Source organism: Schistocerca nitens, chromosome 2 (assembly GCF_023898315.1).
Source record: "Schistocerca nitens isolate TAMUIC-IGC-003100 chromosome 2, iqSchNite1.1, whole genome shotgun sequence".
Lineage (NCBI taxonomy): Eukaryota > Metazoa > Arthropoda > Insecta > Orthoptera > Acrididae > Schistocerca > Schistocerca nitens.
In genome coordinates, this window is record NC_064615.1 from 461,242,917 (window position 1) to 461,260,620 (window position 17,704).

The following is a 17,704-nucleotide window of genomic DNA, read 5'->3' on the forward strand; positions in this document are numbered from 1 at the left end:
GTGAAACAAGACAAATGGAGTTCATGCAATTGTGATGAAGAAAACAAGATCAAGAATTTCTTGAGATAGATTGCATGAGGTTCAGACACTAGGGTTCTTGGTTTACCAGCAACAACAGCATAGAAATGGGCACCAAGGAAAGAATGGTAGTGGGAATGAAATGCATGTATTCCCTCAGGGAGTTGCTCAGCTCAAAATCCGTATCAGCAAATACTAAGATGAGAATCTATAAGATAGTGATATGCCCAGCAGTCATATTTGGTTCAGAAACTTGGGCCATGACAATATGTAAAATGGAAAAACTATTAATGTATGAGAGAAGAGTAATGCAGAAGACGTGAGGACCAATCTTAGATAATGGCCAATCTTAGATAACAGGGAGTGGAGAAGGAGGATGAATGAGAAAATCTACCTCTTTATGCGAGAACCAACAACACTAAAGAAGCAAAGAAGCTGGAGAGCAAAAGAATCCAGTGGGCAGGCCATGTAGCCCACAGTGCAGAAGAAAGACAGGCAAAGAAACCATTTGAGGGAAACCAAACACCAGATGCCCCATAGGATGGCCAAGGCAGCTGTTGAAGGACCTGGTAGCCCTGGAGATTGAAGACACCTGGAGGAACTGAACATAAAACAGAAATGGATGGAGGCAATTTGTGGAAACAGCATATGGTCTGTAGGGCTTGTGGTTGCTGCATCTGTATATATGTACTCAGAAGTCTATGTGAGCTGTAAGTTGGATTAGTGATGTCACATTGGCAACAAATTTCATCAGAAGTTTACCCACTATGACGTGTTACACGATTGGAAGGTCATCCCCCCACCTCCCCCCACATCTCACCCCTTTTCTTGACATCTCTGTGATGGTGGTCAGAACCATGATGCCCAGTGTAGAAATCATGTGGTTTTCTTGTGGGTGGATGATGAAAACATTTAACATGAACACTTATAATGAACATGAAAATGCCTCATGAGATGGCATAGAGGGCATCAATTAAACCATCCCTTCCCTTGGGGTGCTCATTTACACACATTTGTGATTAAAATGACAGTTTGCAGTGTGATGTTCTTGACAACCTTTGGCACTGTTACACTTCTCAGAAGATTTGACCTTTCTCTAAGAACATTTTGCAGATGCATCTCCACTGAACATGATCTGACCCGTTTGGAGTATAGCATAACTGCAATTTTTGCTCTGATATGCAGGTGGAAGCACTAGAGATTGTTGGAAAGCATTTGACAACATCTGAATATAATCCACAGCAACAGTGGGTATGTATGCATTTTAGCCCTCTTGTTTAATGCCCTCCTGTGTTGTGATCATTGAAGCATACATAAATAAAATGATAGAGGCTCCTCCTTAGACTCCGCCATTTGGTAACACTCTTAGCGCCACACTAGAACTTTTATTGAACAGTTTAAAACTGTACCTGCACAGAGACAATCCTTGATTGATTTCTAGAACCATTCAACACCCCTCAAATTCTGTAAGCTTGCAAGCAGGTGCTAGAGCAATGCTATAGTGCCACCCCACTGAAGGCTGTTGAGAGGTTGCCTGTACTAGAAATCAATGCAGGATTGTTGCTGTACACAAACATTTTCAGAGTGCCCAACAAAGCTGCACAGATGAAAAAAACTGTGATCGTGCTACACTCCAGAGGGGTCAGATCAAGTTCAGGTAGGTTGCAACTGGGCCACATCTTTAGAGAAGGGTTAAATCATCAGATGGGAGTCAGTAATATCAAAAGCTGTCCAGAATGTTATTCTGTTGTGCATTTCACTGCAAACTGTCACTTTTGATTACAAAAAATGTATAAACAAAGACCCTAAGGAATGGGGTATTTTCGTTCAAATCCTTTATGTCATCTCCTGAGCTCTTTTTGTGTGCTCTGAGTCATGGTGTGTCTGAAAAGCCTTCCTTGTGCACCCATAAAAAAAACCACATGGTTACAACACTGGGTATCATGGTTCTGACCTCCACCATTTGGGCATCAAGAAAACATGGGGAGATGTGTGTGTGTGTGTGTGTGTGTGTGTGTGTGTGTGTGTGTGTGTGTGTGTGAGAGAGAATCCACTACAATTGGAATAATTTTGATCCTAAATGTTTAAGATACCTTGTCTATGGTCATGTATTGCTAACTTATCAAAGTGGATTAGGTAAAACTCAGCTACATGTTCTACGTGTTCTATGAAGCTGGTGTGGGAGCTCCTACCTCTCTGCCCAATATAGTAGGCAGGAAGTTTTTGCAACAACCTTTGTTTTTTATCTTTGTCACTATGTCCCATTTTATATTAGGAGCTCTATTGTTTGCTAACTTCCCATTTTGTGCAAAAGAAAATTTTGGCATGAATAAATTGGCTGTTTTGTAAAATTTTTAAACTCTTGTGAAAAATTGTATAGGATTTTTAGAAGTAAAAATGAATTAAATTGTTGCTGGACTGGAAACTTTCAAATTACCATAAGACATAAGACTGTGTCAGTTAATTTATGATGAACTTACCTTACTGCAATGCAGGAGATTTAACCAATAATTCTATAGTGCATAGCTCTTACTTGTTTCTGAGAACCCTTTCCATACAACAGTCTACATAAATTGCTGTTCCTGCTCTTGTTAATTCTTGTAATGTAATAGTCTTAAAGTTCTGTTGTTTTTACTAATTCCAGCATTTATTTCAGCCTGATGGGAAGAATATGGTGTCAAAGCTGTTGCTTAAGTATCCTCCTGAAGTAGATGCTTCACAGTTACAGAAAATTTTGAAATCCCATTGGAAAGGTAAGGCAAATATTAGAAATTAAAAAAAAAATTACAGGATGTACTATTTTAATGTGTACTTACAATTTTGTGTTTTTTTTTATTTCAGCTTACTTGTCAGAAAAACCTAGTCTGGAATTGTGTAAAAGCTTAATCATGTTAAGAGATTCTAATATTAGTGGACGTATTAATCTCCTGGATATACCTGTGCTGATGCACATGCTACAATTCTGGAGGGTAAGACATTTCACCATATTTGTTTATTAGTGCAGACTGAAGATCTTCTGTAATACTCTAATGTCTCTCATCTTTCCTTTCTACTCATATTCTAATGTATTTCATCTCTTTGTTCTGGCCTTTGTGTGTAATGCTGTGCTTGATTTGTGTGATGTATAACTGGAGCAGAACTTGACATAGGTTCGTTTTAAGCTATAAGCCACAACCACCCTTTACCACTTTGGGTACTGCAGTGAGTCTAATTCAAGTAGAATCTTTTGGTTCTTGTGGCACAGCACAATATAATTGTTCATTGTGGAAGTTGAGCCATTTGCCCACATGTTCCACACCAGAAACACCATATGTAGTATCACATATCTGTCTTTCCTTCTCAGCCCCTCTGGTAACTCTCTCCATTTCTTAAACCTTGCCAGTCCTTATCCTTCATCTCTTTTCATTCCCATTCAACCATTCTGTTAGAAGAAGGAGCCACTGCCTCTGAAATCTGTACATTTACTTAACTATATTTATATGTTTTCTCCTGCCACTGTTTGGTAATAGGCTTTTTATCAGTCCAGTTAATTAATTAGCTCACAGTATCAAAGATTACAGAGGAAATCAACTGAGCCCCTGGGGAAGAAACCATCCAGCATTCACCTGAAAAGAATTTTTGATTACTGTGACATTTTGCTTGGATAATGTGTGCCAGTATCAGGACAATAACTGGTTCTATCATAAATATTTTCTTTCAAGAGGGATTTGTATAAAATGATGAATAAATGAATTTGTATGTGCACTAACACAATGCTACAGATACTGAAGCTGAAATCATAGTACGTCTAGAAAAGAACAATGTTTAAAGTGTCTCAGTATGATTCATTGTACAGAAGAGGACACCTTACCAGATATTTATGTATCTTATGAAAGTGCAAGAAATTTAATGGATTTCTTTGCTCATGACTAAAATCTGAGTGATTAGACTTTTATTGAGACCTGCAAAAAATTCAACAAAAACTTTTCATGAAGTTCTTTGATAAAGAGATTTGTTACAATTAATACAGATGAGTATGGAGACAGCGGAACCAAATCTTTGTAACTCATCTATGTATAATGGAAGTCGTTTACTGCTCTAGAGACTCATTTCAAAGGTGTATATTGTCAACATGTATGTCAAACAATATCTGCTCACATGTTGATTGTAAGCCTGTGATGGTTTTCAAAGCTAATAATAAATGTAGTGGGAGTCCTCCCCAGAACAGGAATGCCTAATAGACAATATCTTTGTAGATATGAGTAAAACTCATCACATCAAAGTTGAAAAAGTCATAAATGGGCTTCTCTCTGATCATGATGGGCAAATACTCACAATTGACAACTTTAATACAAATCAGAACAAAGCTAGTGCACAGTGGAAAACCATTAGAAACATGAATGTGGAAAATATCCAAAAATTCAAATTATGCATTCGGGAGAATGACTGGAAGTATGTTTATCTTGCAAATGATATTAATACAAAATATAATTTATTTACTGATGAATTATCAAGTATATTTGAAAGTGTCTTTCCAAAAAAGGTCTGTAGACTACAGAACAGGCAATCAAACAAAACACCATGGCTAACCAAGGGCATACAAATATCATGCCAGAGAAAAAGAGATCTATATATAATATCCAGACAATCTAATAATCCTCTCCAGATGAGCTATTACAGGACATACTGCAAAATCTTAACTAAAGTCATTAAAAAATCTAAAAGTATGTGCATACAATCTGAAATTAATTGTTCAAATAATAAAATCAGAACAATTTGGAATGTAATACAGAGGGAAACAGGTACTGCACCATCTGACAATGAAAAAACTGGTATCCTAAAAATTAACGATTTGGAAATAACTGATAGTAAACAGATAGCAGACACATTTAAGAACCACTTTCTAAGTGTCACCTCTCAAATAGGTTGCAGTGGTGACCTAAGGGAAGCTGCAGAGATTCTGAAACTTAACCTCCCACAATGTTTTAATGATATAAATGTAACACCCATAACTGTTAATGAAATAAAAAAAAATTCACTCATAGAAAAGTAAAGGATCTTCAGGTATAGATAACATCTCTAGTAAACTGTTGAAAGCCTGCAGTAATGATGTAACTGTAGTACTTGTTCACATTTGCAACATGTCTCTTTATGAGGGAATTGTTCCAGAGAGAATGAAATATGCCATTGTGAGACCTCTTTTCAAGTCTTACGATGCTACAGATGTAAAAAATTATCATCCTATCTCTCTCTTAACAACATTTTCAAAAGTTCTTGAAAAGGCAGTGTATAACAGGATTGTGGCACATCTTGATAAACTTAATATTATTAACCACAGACAGTTTGGTTTTCAAAAAGGGGTTTCCACAGAGCGTGCCATATATTCACTCACAAATGATGTCTTGGAGTCTATTACTAGTAAGAAGTCACCAGCTGGCGTCTTCTGTGATATTTCCAAGGCCTGTGATTGTGTAAACCACAAGATACTCTTCAAGAAGGCCTATCATTACTGAATCAAAGGGCCTATAGGTAACAGGCTAAAATCATATCTTGACAACAGGAAACAAAAGGTGCTTCTAAACGGCTGCAACAAAGGATCTTCTAATCTAGTGGATTCTGAATGGGGCAAAATTCAGCATGGAGTTCCCCAGGGATCTGTCCTTGGACCCTTGCTGTTTTTAATATATGTTAATGATTTACCCCTGTCCATTAGGAAAAGTAGTTAATTCACAATGTTTGCTGATGATACAAGCATTGTAGTAGATGGTAAGTCTACTGCTGATCTGGAGACTGATGTTAATGATACACTCAGAGAAGTTACAGCTTGGTGATCAATTAATTCTCTTTCAGTTAATATTAAAAAAAACCTAATTTTATACAGTTCCACACAAAAAATAAAACTTTAGAAAATATAGTAATTGCTCATGACAACCAGGAACTAGAACATGTGCACACCACTAAATTCCTGGGGATCCACATTAACAGTAGGCTCAATTGGGAACAGCATGTGTCCCTTACTCTAAAAAGGCTTTCATCAGCAACTTTTGCTCATTACTCATTTTGGGGTCATCAACATTTTAAAATCAGCTTACTTTGGGTACTTTCACTCATTAATGAGTTACAGAATAATATTCTGGGGCAGTTCACCAGCCTCAAAAAAAATCTTAACTGCTCAGAAGAGAGCAGTCAGAATCATGTGTGGGGTTCCTCCACGAACCTCATGTAGAAACCTTTTCACACAGTTAGGTATTCTGACCACAACATGTCAGTACATATAGTCTCTGATGAATGTAGTTAATAAAGACTACACTCAGTATGAAAGAAATTGTTCATACCATAACTACAATACTAGAGGTAAAGATGATCTACATGTTGAACTAAAAAATTTATCACTTGTACAGGAGGCAGTAAAGTATGCTGCTATAAAGACTTACAATGCATTGCCTAATTATATTAAATGTACAAGAGAAAATGAAACGCTGTTCAAAGGTACATTAAAAAAAATGACCATCCACTGTACTCCTTAGATGAATTCTTTTCAAGAAGTAATGCCCTCCCTTAATAATAGATGTATTTGGTCTCTTAGTTATTAGATGGACGATACAATATTATGTTAATGTTATAGTATTAATGTTGTAGTTATAATGTTATGTTGTGAATTGCTATACTAGTTAAATGACAGCTTGTAAATGAGAAAAAGTGATACTTATTAATATCTATATAATTGTATTTTATTACTATTCTGTAGCATTAATTGTATTTGTACAATTGTATTGACACGTTCCACATCCAGGCGTATCACTCACATGTACGGATCCATAGAATACGCATACCAAATAAAAAATAAATAAATAAATATTATGATAGTTGGTAAGCTGTCTCCTTCAATAATATTATGTCTCACTGTAAAAATGGGAGAATGTTAACAGTGCAATACTGTTGATACATAGGGGAACACACCTATAGTTCTTGATCCTCTGGAATACTACATGTGCCCACCATTAATTTTAAGTGTGTTGTTACTGCTGTTGTGGATTATTTGAGACAGATAATTGGAGACTATCATTCAAACAGATCATTTGCTAACTAATTACATAGACGTGTCTTTAGTTTCACACAACATTTTCTCTTACATCAGAACACTGTGGTAGTTCTGCAGTGCCTACATTAATGGTCTGTGATTTTAAAAATGGTTCAAATGGCTCTGAGCACTATGCGACTTAACTTCTGAGGTCATCAGTCACCTATAACTTAGAACTAATTAAAACTAACTAACCTAAAGACATCACACACATCCATGCCCAAGGCAGGATTCGAACCTGCAACCGTAGCGGTCACTCGGTTCCAGACGGTAGTGCCCAGAACCGCACGGCCACTCCGGCCAGCTTCTGTGATTTTACTTTGAATGTTTGTCTGACATTAAGCAAAATATGTATACAATAGTATACATTGTTTTTGATATCTTTGTGAGTTAAACCAATAACTTGCCAACGAATTGCAAAAAAATCTTGCAGTGTTAAGTGGTCATCTTTATGAATGCTATTCTGCACTGGTATCCTCACAGATGGACTTGGGATTCAGCATTAACAAGAAACAGCTATATCCCACAACCTACCCATACAGCCTGTTCAGAGAAATGGTATTCATAAATTACATTGTGCCCCTAAAACTTCCAGACGCCAATTATTCGTTACAAAAATGTACACTATGTAACTAGTATCATACAAGATATTCACTTACTGTGTTGCAAAATTTCATCTGGAACTGTAATTTATTTATTTTCCTCCTGAAGCATGGTGTACAGTTGTTCCTGTTTTATGCACAAATTATTTTGGCATACAAGTAACACTATCAGTAATTCTGTAAATACATCTTAGAGATCACATTGGGTCTTTAAGTATGGCACTCTAGAAAATATTCTCCAGTTGATTTTCTTTGAAATATGATACAGAAAGGCCCAATTATAAACTGTATCCATAGTTGGGATACATTCTACATTTTTATAAACACCTGAATTCAGTTCATTAAACTCTTGCTTACAAACAAATAAATAAATGAAACATAAAAAAATATCAAACCAGTGTAAAGGTTACAAACTGTCATGTCATCTCCGCAATAATTATTGTCGTTATGAAACATGGCAGAAAATACAGACCCCTTTCCATTTAAGTACCACATCATGTACTTCAGTTCACAACTCAATAATTTCATTTCAGTTCATTAATAAATAATTTCAGTACTTTCTGAATTCTGTATGCTCTACTGTAACTCATGTGAATTCTTTATTGTAGTCAGTGACTTCTGGACAGGAACACAGCCAAAAAGAGGAGTAATTGATGTATCATTTTGTCACTTACAGCTCCAACATAACAGCAAAGTCCCCTCCTGTAGTCTGAAATCTGTATTATTCAATTTCTAAGACCTATAAAGGAAAAGACCGGATTTAGTACTTCCCTAAAGTGCTCCTGTTTTTCCTTAGATGTTTTTCTGAAAATTAATTTGTGATGTTTCCTTATTTGTATTTTGCATTTTGTTTTATACTTAAACACGAACTCTGAGGCTTTTATCGTTTACCAAATCTAACAATTTCTCCTTCTTTTTCTTCTTTTTTTATTTTCTGTCTCTGGACCAATTTATTTCAAATTAACTTTTCATTTTCCTTGAACTTGAGCTTTAACTTTATTCCAGTATTCCCATATTCTTTTTTTGTGCTTTTCCTTCTTTGCTTCAGTCCATGTTTTGCCAGTTTGTAGATTTGTCATTTCTTGGAAAACCAAGACGTTCTGGACTTTATTCTTCAGTGCAGTGTGTTTTTGCTTATCCACCAGCATTATCCCATTCCTTGCTGGCCCTTTTCTACCTTGAATGGAAGATTCAACTGCTAAACCTTGAAGGAGTCATACAGGTATTTTCTGCATGTGTATAAAGTTCATGGTTTTCTTTGATCAGCTCTAGAATTTTGTTCAAGATCTGTCTCTCTCTCTCTTATTTATATTTTCATGATCAGACCTTTTCCATTCATAGCAAGGCATTTTGTGGCATATAGGGCCTACGGTCATATTACTGTAGGCAGAAATGCCATTGACTGATGTTGACTTCTTCTTGTAGACACTTTTGGTTAGTGAATACACTGTTTCCATTTTTCTGCTCCATAATGCAGAGACTTCTTTCTCGGAGGAGAAAGATTAAGAAATTCACAGATTAAAAGCTCCATAGATTAAGAGCAACTGGTCTGGATGCCCAATCTGTAGAAAAATGATGGCTGATAATTCTAGCATTTCCAAAACTCCCCAGCAGCAGCTGTTAAAAAAAAAATGGCCATATAATGAATGATGTCATCAACCCACACTGCACAGCTACCTTTGCAGAATGAAGTGGCCCCAGTTGATGTGTGAATGTATTTCCCATTGCCCATGTTCTGGAACCCTTGTACTGATGTGCCCTTGGAGATGGATATAAATAAAATGTTCCACAGCCATTGATTGTTAACTTTCATGTGAGCAAGAAATTGTAGTGCAAACATTTGTCTTACTCACAGGTCAGCAAGTAGCAAATCATGAACATGTTTCATTTTATATGGATAGCAATGCAGGATGTTTCATAGAACTTTATGATCAGAGGCATGTCTGAAATTCAAGCAATTCCTCATGCACTGCATGTTTGCACAGCACTGCTCGACCCCTCCTGCAATGCTGTGACCACATCTTCCACTGACATCAGATCACTCATTTTCCTTCCTCTTCCACACTGCATTTCAAAAGAATCTATCTTTTTGAATTAGTTAATAATTTTCTCCTGACCCTTGGCAGACATTAGACTAACACTGTTTTTCATTCCCTTGACTGTCCAGGGCTTCTGCAGAGCTATTGGCACACAGTCACTATTCTTGTAAATGAGCTTTGCCAGCAGCACATGATACTGCATGAAGACAGTCACACCGAGCATCTCAGATGCAAAGTTAGGAACAGCCTGTATTGCCATCTTTTATTTTACATATCAGTTAATTACAGTTTGGTAAAATTTTTATCAATTCCTTTGTTTCCAATAATATTCTGTTCCTTTGTTTTTCAATAATATTCTGTTCAAACTTGACATCACTCTGAGCAGTGGTTACTTTTTACAGCATTTTGAAACAGGAACTCTATATTTGCCCTGTAGGCACCTCTTCCCTTCTGAACTGCTTTTATTGCTTTTTGGGCTGCTGAACTGGCTGCTGGTTGTTGCTTTAACATAAGGTAGCACTGAATAGTAGAAGATTCTTGAAATTACGTAGACAGTGCAGATATTTTATCACTCACTAGTTGATGTAGTAAATCTTTTACAAATATGCAGCAGAGATACATTTTGCTCAAGTGAGCACCTACTTGACAGTAGAAGATATGAGGGTTGCCCAGAAAGTAATGCACTACATTTTTTTTTATCTTCAACAATTCTTTATTGAACATAATGAGAATTACACACACAAAAGAATGGTGTTTTATCTACACACTCTATTTTTCCAGGTAATCTCCATCCCATTTTATAGCCTTCCTCCAGTGCAAAACTTGGGCGTGTACGCCATGTCAGTACCAACCCTTGTCCGGGTGGCAGAGGCAGTGTTTCACTGTGTGAATCCTCAAAATGTTTCAATGAATTTGATCCTTTAACGGTCAAAACAGGTGGAAGTCTGAGGAGGCTAGGTCAGGGCTGTAGGGTGGATGGGGTAACACTGTCCAATCCAGTTTTGCGATACGTTCAGCAGTCCTCAGACTTGTGTGGGGTTGAGCATTATCGTGTTGCAGCAAAACCTCTCCTGGGATGTTGTGGCAGCAAAGTTGCCGAAAGCTTGCCTTGAGTTTTGTTAATGTGTCGACATATGCTTCTGAATTAATGATACTGCCTCTTGGCATCACATCAAAATTAGAATCACATCTTCACATTCCCAGAAAATCACCAGTAGAGGCAGTTGCCTTGAATTTTTTCTTCTGTGGTGAGTGGGAATGGCACCATTCCATTGACTGTCATTTTGTTTTGGGCTCAAAATGGTGAACCCAGGTTTCATCACCTGTCACAGCCTGGAACAAGAAAGCCTCCCCCTCAGCTTCAAAATGTTGCAATAAATCAAGATAAATGTTTTTTCTGTGTGATTTGTGATCCACCATTAGACATTGCAAAACCCATCTTGCACACACTTTTTAATATCCAGTTGAAATCACACTTCTTTTGATGACAGACAGATACAGTGCCAAGTGCCAAGTCATAATTCGTCTGTCCTCATGAGTGACAACATCAGCTCGCTGCAACATGTCAAGTGTGACAGCCATGGATAATCTCCCCGACCGCAGCAAATCCTGGAGCTCCACCGAACCACCTTCTGATGATCTCATCCTCCCTGCACAGCAACTAACTGCACTTCTGTCAACAACAGATGCTCCATAGACTTTGCACACGCGTTTGTGAATATTCCCCACAGTTTCTTTCTCTGCAGTGGAAATTCAGTGATGGCATGTGGCTTGTAACATACATGACCTACAGACACCGTTTTCAAACAGTCCTGCAGCTACGCTATTTGCAGGTAGTGACAGAAACTTAGAGCACCATCTCGGGAGACTTCAGATAATACATACGTTACGTTTTACATTTGTAGTATTGTTTTTGGGGTAGTGCATTACTTTCTTGGCACCTCTCATGAAAAACAAAATAATTATATAAAATGCTACATGTAAAACCACAAAACTAAACATATAACAACAAGTCACAGTCAGGACAGAAGTGATATTATATTATGCAATTACAGTTTATTGCTTATGATTTAACTTCTACATTTGTGTTTCTAAAGAAAGTTATTCTGTAGAAACACTGTATGTTGCTGTCTTCAGTCTTGAACTAATTTAATCATGTTATCCACATTAGTGTATCCTATGTTAGTTTACATCCTCTTGAATATGAATTGTAGTCAAGCAGTCAAGCCTTGGTGTTTCTCTACAACTGTTACTCTCCATACTCCATTACCAAAGTGACTACACCCTGATGGCTTGGAATATATCCTATAAACCTATCCCTCCTTTTAGTCATGTTATCCAATTAAGTTCTTTCCTCCTCAATTCAGCTCAATGTTTTGTCATTAGTTATGTGATCCACTTGTCTAATCTTCTCAATTCTTCTGTAGCTTTTATTGTCTTCTTGTCTGTAGTGTTTCTCATGGATATTTTGTTTCCATATAAGGCTACACTCCTAACAAATACGTACAGAAAAGATTTCCTGATATTTAAATTTATAATTTATGTTAGCCTATGCTTCCATTTCATGAAAGCTTTTCTTGCTACTAGCTGTCTACTACATTTTATGCCCTCTCTACTCATACCATTGGCAGTTATTTTGTTGCCCAAATAGTAGACTAAAACTTGGGTACTATTTTTAACCTCCCATTTCCTAATCAAATTTTCTCACCAACACCTTATTTAATCTGATTCAACTCCATTAACCATTTTTAACTTTTGTTGAAACTAATCTTATTAACTCTTTTCAACACCATCCATTCCATTCATCAGATCTTCCAAATCCTTTGACTGTCTTGATAAAGTTTGCCTGCGATTGGCAAACTTTATGTTTTTATTACTTCCATCTGAATTTTTACGTTCTTTCCAAGTTTCTTTTTAAGTTTCCTTTTTTGCTGCTCAGTATATGTATTGAATAACATGAGGGTGGGCTGCAACTCTGTTACACCACATTCTCAATTATAGCCTCTCTTTCATGTTTTTTGATGCTTAAAACTACAGTTTGGTTCCTGTAAAAGTTGTAGGTAATCTTTCACTCTATGTGCTTTATCCCTGATAGCTACATAATTCCAAAGAGCTTATTCCAGTGAGTGATGTCAAAAGCTTGTTGTAAATCTACAAATTCGACAAATGTAAGTTTATGTTTCTTCATTCCATCTTTTAAGATAAATTGTAGGATCAGTATTACTTCACAAGTTTCTACATTTCAGTGGAACCCAAACTGACTACCCCTCAGATTAGCCTCTACCAGTCAATCCATTCTCCTGAGGATAATTGGTGCTTGTTTAGTAACCTTGTCTTGTTAAAGTAATAGTTTGGTTATACTCGCACCTCTCTGCAACTGCCTTCTTTAATATTCTTTTGTCATGGTTGGTTCTCCTAAATCTTAGTAACTTTGAGGGAAAGCTATCTATTCCATGTATCTTGTTTAGACTTAGGTCTTCCTGTGATCTACCAAATTATTCTTCTGGTGGATCATAACTCATCTCATTTTCATCTGCTTCCTCTTCCCTCTCTATAATATTATCATCACTGTTCAGATTTCTGTTGTTAGTACCAGCTTGCCATCTGAGCTCTTGTTAATACCCCTACATCCTTATTCTCCATAGGTATTTTAGTAAGTGACACATGATGTTACTGTACTCATGTATGCTTCTATAGCTTTACATCACTTCTCCAGGCACTCCTGCTTTGCCATTTTTCAGTTTCTGTCAGTCCTACTTTTTAGACATCTCTTTTCCCTTTAGCTTACTTCATTTGTGTTGTTTTTATGTTTTCTCTTTTCATCAATTAAATTTAATACCTCGTGTGGTTTCCAAGCCTTTTCTTTTCACCTATTTGTTTGTCTTCACTATTTCATCTTACAAAGCTACCCATACATCCTCTATTTCTTTTTTGCTCATTTCAGTCAGCTGTTACCTACACTTCCCTTTTAAACTCTCAGCAAACAAATACAGTACAGTACATACTAGCTTAAATATAAACCATATTTTTCGTTTTAATTACTTTTTCATATCTGTTAATAAAACAAGTGTCATTTATTTGTTCACAGATAGCTTTCCAGAAGTTTGACAAGAGTCACAATAGTAAGACCAGCAGTTATAACCTGAGACCCCTTTTGTGGGAAGCTGGAAGCACTGCAAGTAATAAAGTGCTTGAATGTCTTGTGCTGAGATTTGCCAAAAATAGGGTACTGACATCAGAATGCTTTATTATGGCAATGGTTCGGCTCCATCTTGCACATGGTTAGTATGTCTAATACATATGAATACAGATAACTCTTTGTGATTTTATCTGTGATAACTGATGAGCCTTTGACTGAAAGTATGTCATTTGAAAATAAAATTATAAATATTTGTTTTAGGCTATTTGTGATATAAATACTTATCATATTGTCAGATACTTAAAGATATATTTTTTATATTTACAGAAAGGTATCACAGCTTAGATACAAAAATGAAGGGAAATCCAATTTCACTGGAAGAGGTAATTTATTTTTTTTCTGTGAAACATTGTATTAAGATTATTTCTACTTTTTACACACATGAATATATAGAACAAAGTGTTTCAAAATGCTTTTGCTTTCCGGTTGTAATAGAAACTCACCTACACCATGGACTTCACAAATGCAATGATTTTTCTTTTTCAGATGATACTGATGACAATCTACTCTTGACACTGGTGACATCTGACGCGATAATCAAAACAGTATACCAATTATAGCCATTAAACCAAAGAAAATGTAAAGTATTGTCAAAATTATGTAATATATTGAATATATTGTTGATGTAAATACCATGTAAATTACAATTAAATTATATAATAATTTTATTTTGCAAAATAGTATATTTTTATAGCTCTTCTTCATCTGAGAAAGTATCTGTACCTAGTCAACAAAAAGCATGTACAAATTATTTGTTGAGAAGATCTAGTTACTATTAATTCAGTCAAACTGTTGCAGTATGTCTAAAATTTTTAGATACTGGAAATACATCTTCTTTAGAGCTACATTAATACATCAGATAATTATACAAAGAGGGTAATAAAACCCATGTGAGTATTGTTTCATCTCTGTTTTGTTTTAGTTATGTGATCAGTTATGAACAAATGAATGAATTGTAGCAATGTAATTTACTCTAAGTAAAAGAGGAAAGAACATATAACTTGCAGTTGTAGTGACAAATATGTCCCCATTTGAACTTTCAAAGTTTTGCACAACTAGAGACAAAAGGCAGGAAATGCTACATCCCAGCTGCAAAGAAAAAGGAATGCACAACCAGTTTATGGAAAAATAAATCTGTAATATAAATAAATAACATCACACACTAACAACTTGTATGGGAACTTACTTTCCCTTGTGACTTTAGAGTCAGAAGTGATGTTCTTGCTTCTTTTTGCTCATTATTAATTACTCCATTCTCTTTTCTTGAAACTGAAGTCTTCTTTCAAACTGAATTGTATGAACTCATATGCATTTCAAATATGTTCTGAAGTATTTTACTAAAGTTATCTTTATCATGAAATGAAATCCTCATTGACAGTTACTGTAAATGTTGTGTTATTCCCTGGTTTTTAATCTCTTTTTGTGATATCTGAAAAAATTCTTTTTAAAAGCTCTACATGAAATTAATAGCTGATGAAAATATTTTACATAAGTGGATCTCATTAAATTTACTTCAAATGAGTTCTTCTTCAGAGCATTTGCATAAGAAATGCCACTGTTCTACAAAAACACATGAAGTGTATTTGAGGTGATCATGGCATTTCTTTGATTAATCAAAGATTCAGTCACAGGCAACAGAGCTGCCTTTGGCTAATATATGAATGAGCTGGATATAAACAGCTGATACTGTTCAGTGAACTGGCTCAAATGTCTTATAATTATTCATGCAAGTTTACAAAATCCCAAGATGAGCAGGAAACAAATGGAAATACAGAATACCTCAGAGGAATGTAGGACTGATTCATGCAGTGTGCAGTATATAATTTTATGAAAAGGCTTAAGTTGAATTTTGAGAAGTACTGTTATGTTTCTATGTAAAGATCATGTTAATGTATTCACAGTGTTCAAATGTTTTGATACATATGATTTTTCTCATATGTAATGTTCACTAGAGTGGTCATATTTCAGTCACAGTGAATTCTGTGCATTTAGTGAGATTATGAAAATTATCTCAGGCCCAAAAATTAATGAGATTTGTTACATGTTAAAATATGTTTAATAAAGTTACAATAAATATCCTTATAATTTGAATTTGAATTTTCTTGTTACCTACAATGCTACCTTTTAGATACCAACATAATATATAACATATGAAATAACTGTTTGTTACAACATATTCTGGTAGAAAGTATTGTCAAGTAATAGTAGTTGATCTATATATTCTTAAACTGTGGACAATATAAAACCGATCCTCTTCATTTTGAAAATTCCATACATTATTATTGTTTATTTATTGCTGCATTTATTAAACTCATTGCCTTGTTATCCAAGATGAATTTGGGATCTACACGATGTCTCTGAGAAATTTACATAATACAAGTAGCTTCATCATTGTAATCATATTACAGTTCACAGTACTTGGAAAAATTTGTTTGAGAAAATGTAAACAGAAATCAGAACTAAAAATTGAATCTGTTAACGCAAAATGAACTACTGTTTGGATAGGAAGCAAGAAGAGAAGAACCCAAGGTACAGGTTCCCACCGCCAGACTCCTGGTTATGTGAGCACCCTGGCAGAAACTTTGAGTCTGCTCACTTGTGAAAAGGGACCTATTACAATTGTTAGTAGCAGTGACTAGATTTATTATTAATACAACCATGTGTAGTGGTATATTCCACCAAATCAGAGGAATGCTCAAATGATTTATAAAGCAAACTTTGACCCTGAGTCCCCATGTTCTACACTGCTTGTATTTTCTACAAAACAAAACTTTTGTAAATCATTATAAATAACATTATTTTTAAAATGCCACTGCTTAGAGTTGACATAAATGATTAGGTGCCACCCACTTCACTATGGTTGCTCACATCAATAGTAACCATAGGAGATACTTATGACAGTGTTGATTATGCAGGCAAAGGTGATGGTCTACTCCAATGCGTTTAGTCTACTGGTTGTCCAAGAAGTACTTCAGTAATTTCTTTATCACTCTTCACTTGAACTCTGTGTACTCTCAGCCTGTTTTGTGGATTTGCTTGATGCCTGTAGGAGTATTCACTATGAACTGAAAGTAAGTGGTATCTTATATCCTGTCCACAATCATCCACAACTCTGGGTCTGTAACAGCTATACTTAATGAATTTTCTCATATCATCCTGAGCTGTGTAGGCTTTTCAATAGACACTGGAAGAGAAGGTTTTCTGGGAATCAACCATTTTGCTGCCACATTTCCCTCATCAGCATTAGATTGTAGATTGACACTGCAAACAATGGCTATACACTGGTGAACAATGAGATGTGGAAGAGACATGGTATAGCTTTAATGTTTTCTTAATGTTTGGTAAGATTCTGTAGACCCACCAACCTTTATCAGCTGAGTTCCAATCACCTTACTGTCATGCACCTGCCAGTACCTAATCTAGAATTTATTGCAAATTCCATTAGTAGTTAATGTGAGGTCATTGTCCACCTTGCTCTTCCTGTGCCTGTGGAGCAAGATGCCTAATGGTAATACCTATTCAGAATATGCCTAAAATCACTAGCAGCGACTGTAATGGAAAGGTTCCAAATGCCCTGGTAATCCTTATAAACACAACCATCTGCTCCTGCCTACAAAATATTCCTCTATGACACTTAAGAGCTGATATTACACACAATGGGCACAAAGCTAGTGCTGGTCATAAATATAACACCCCAGTAGGTCCTATGTACCAATGTGGCATTCTGAAGGTGGTAGTTCTATTTTTTATTAACATATGCACCATCTTAGGTGCTTTTGAGGCTGCG

At 35.9% G+C, this 17,704-nt stretch overlaps 1 protein-coding gene across 1 annotated transcript in view; it reads left to right on the forward strand.

Annotated features, from left to right (window-relative positions):
* Positions 1-15,928, forward strand: part of LOC126236351 (calpain-9-like) — a 1,155,357-nt gene extending 1,139,429 nt beyond the window's left edge. Inside the window, exons 12-16 of the mRNA XM_049945582.1 lie at positions 2,675-2,771; positions 2,860-2,987; positions 13,807-13,999; positions 14,185-14,240; positions 14,404-15,928. Of these exons, the coding sequence (XP_049801539.1) occupies positions 2,675-2,771; positions 2,860-2,987; positions 13,807-13,999; positions 14,185-14,240; positions 14,404-14,430 (501 nt within the window). The 3' untranslated portion in view covers positions 14,431-15,928. The remainder of the gene's footprint in view (positions 1-2,674; positions 2,772-2,859; positions 2,988-13,806; positions 14,000-14,184; positions 14,241-14,403) is intronic.
* The last annotated feature ends 1,776 nt before the right edge of the window (positions 15,929-17,704 follow it).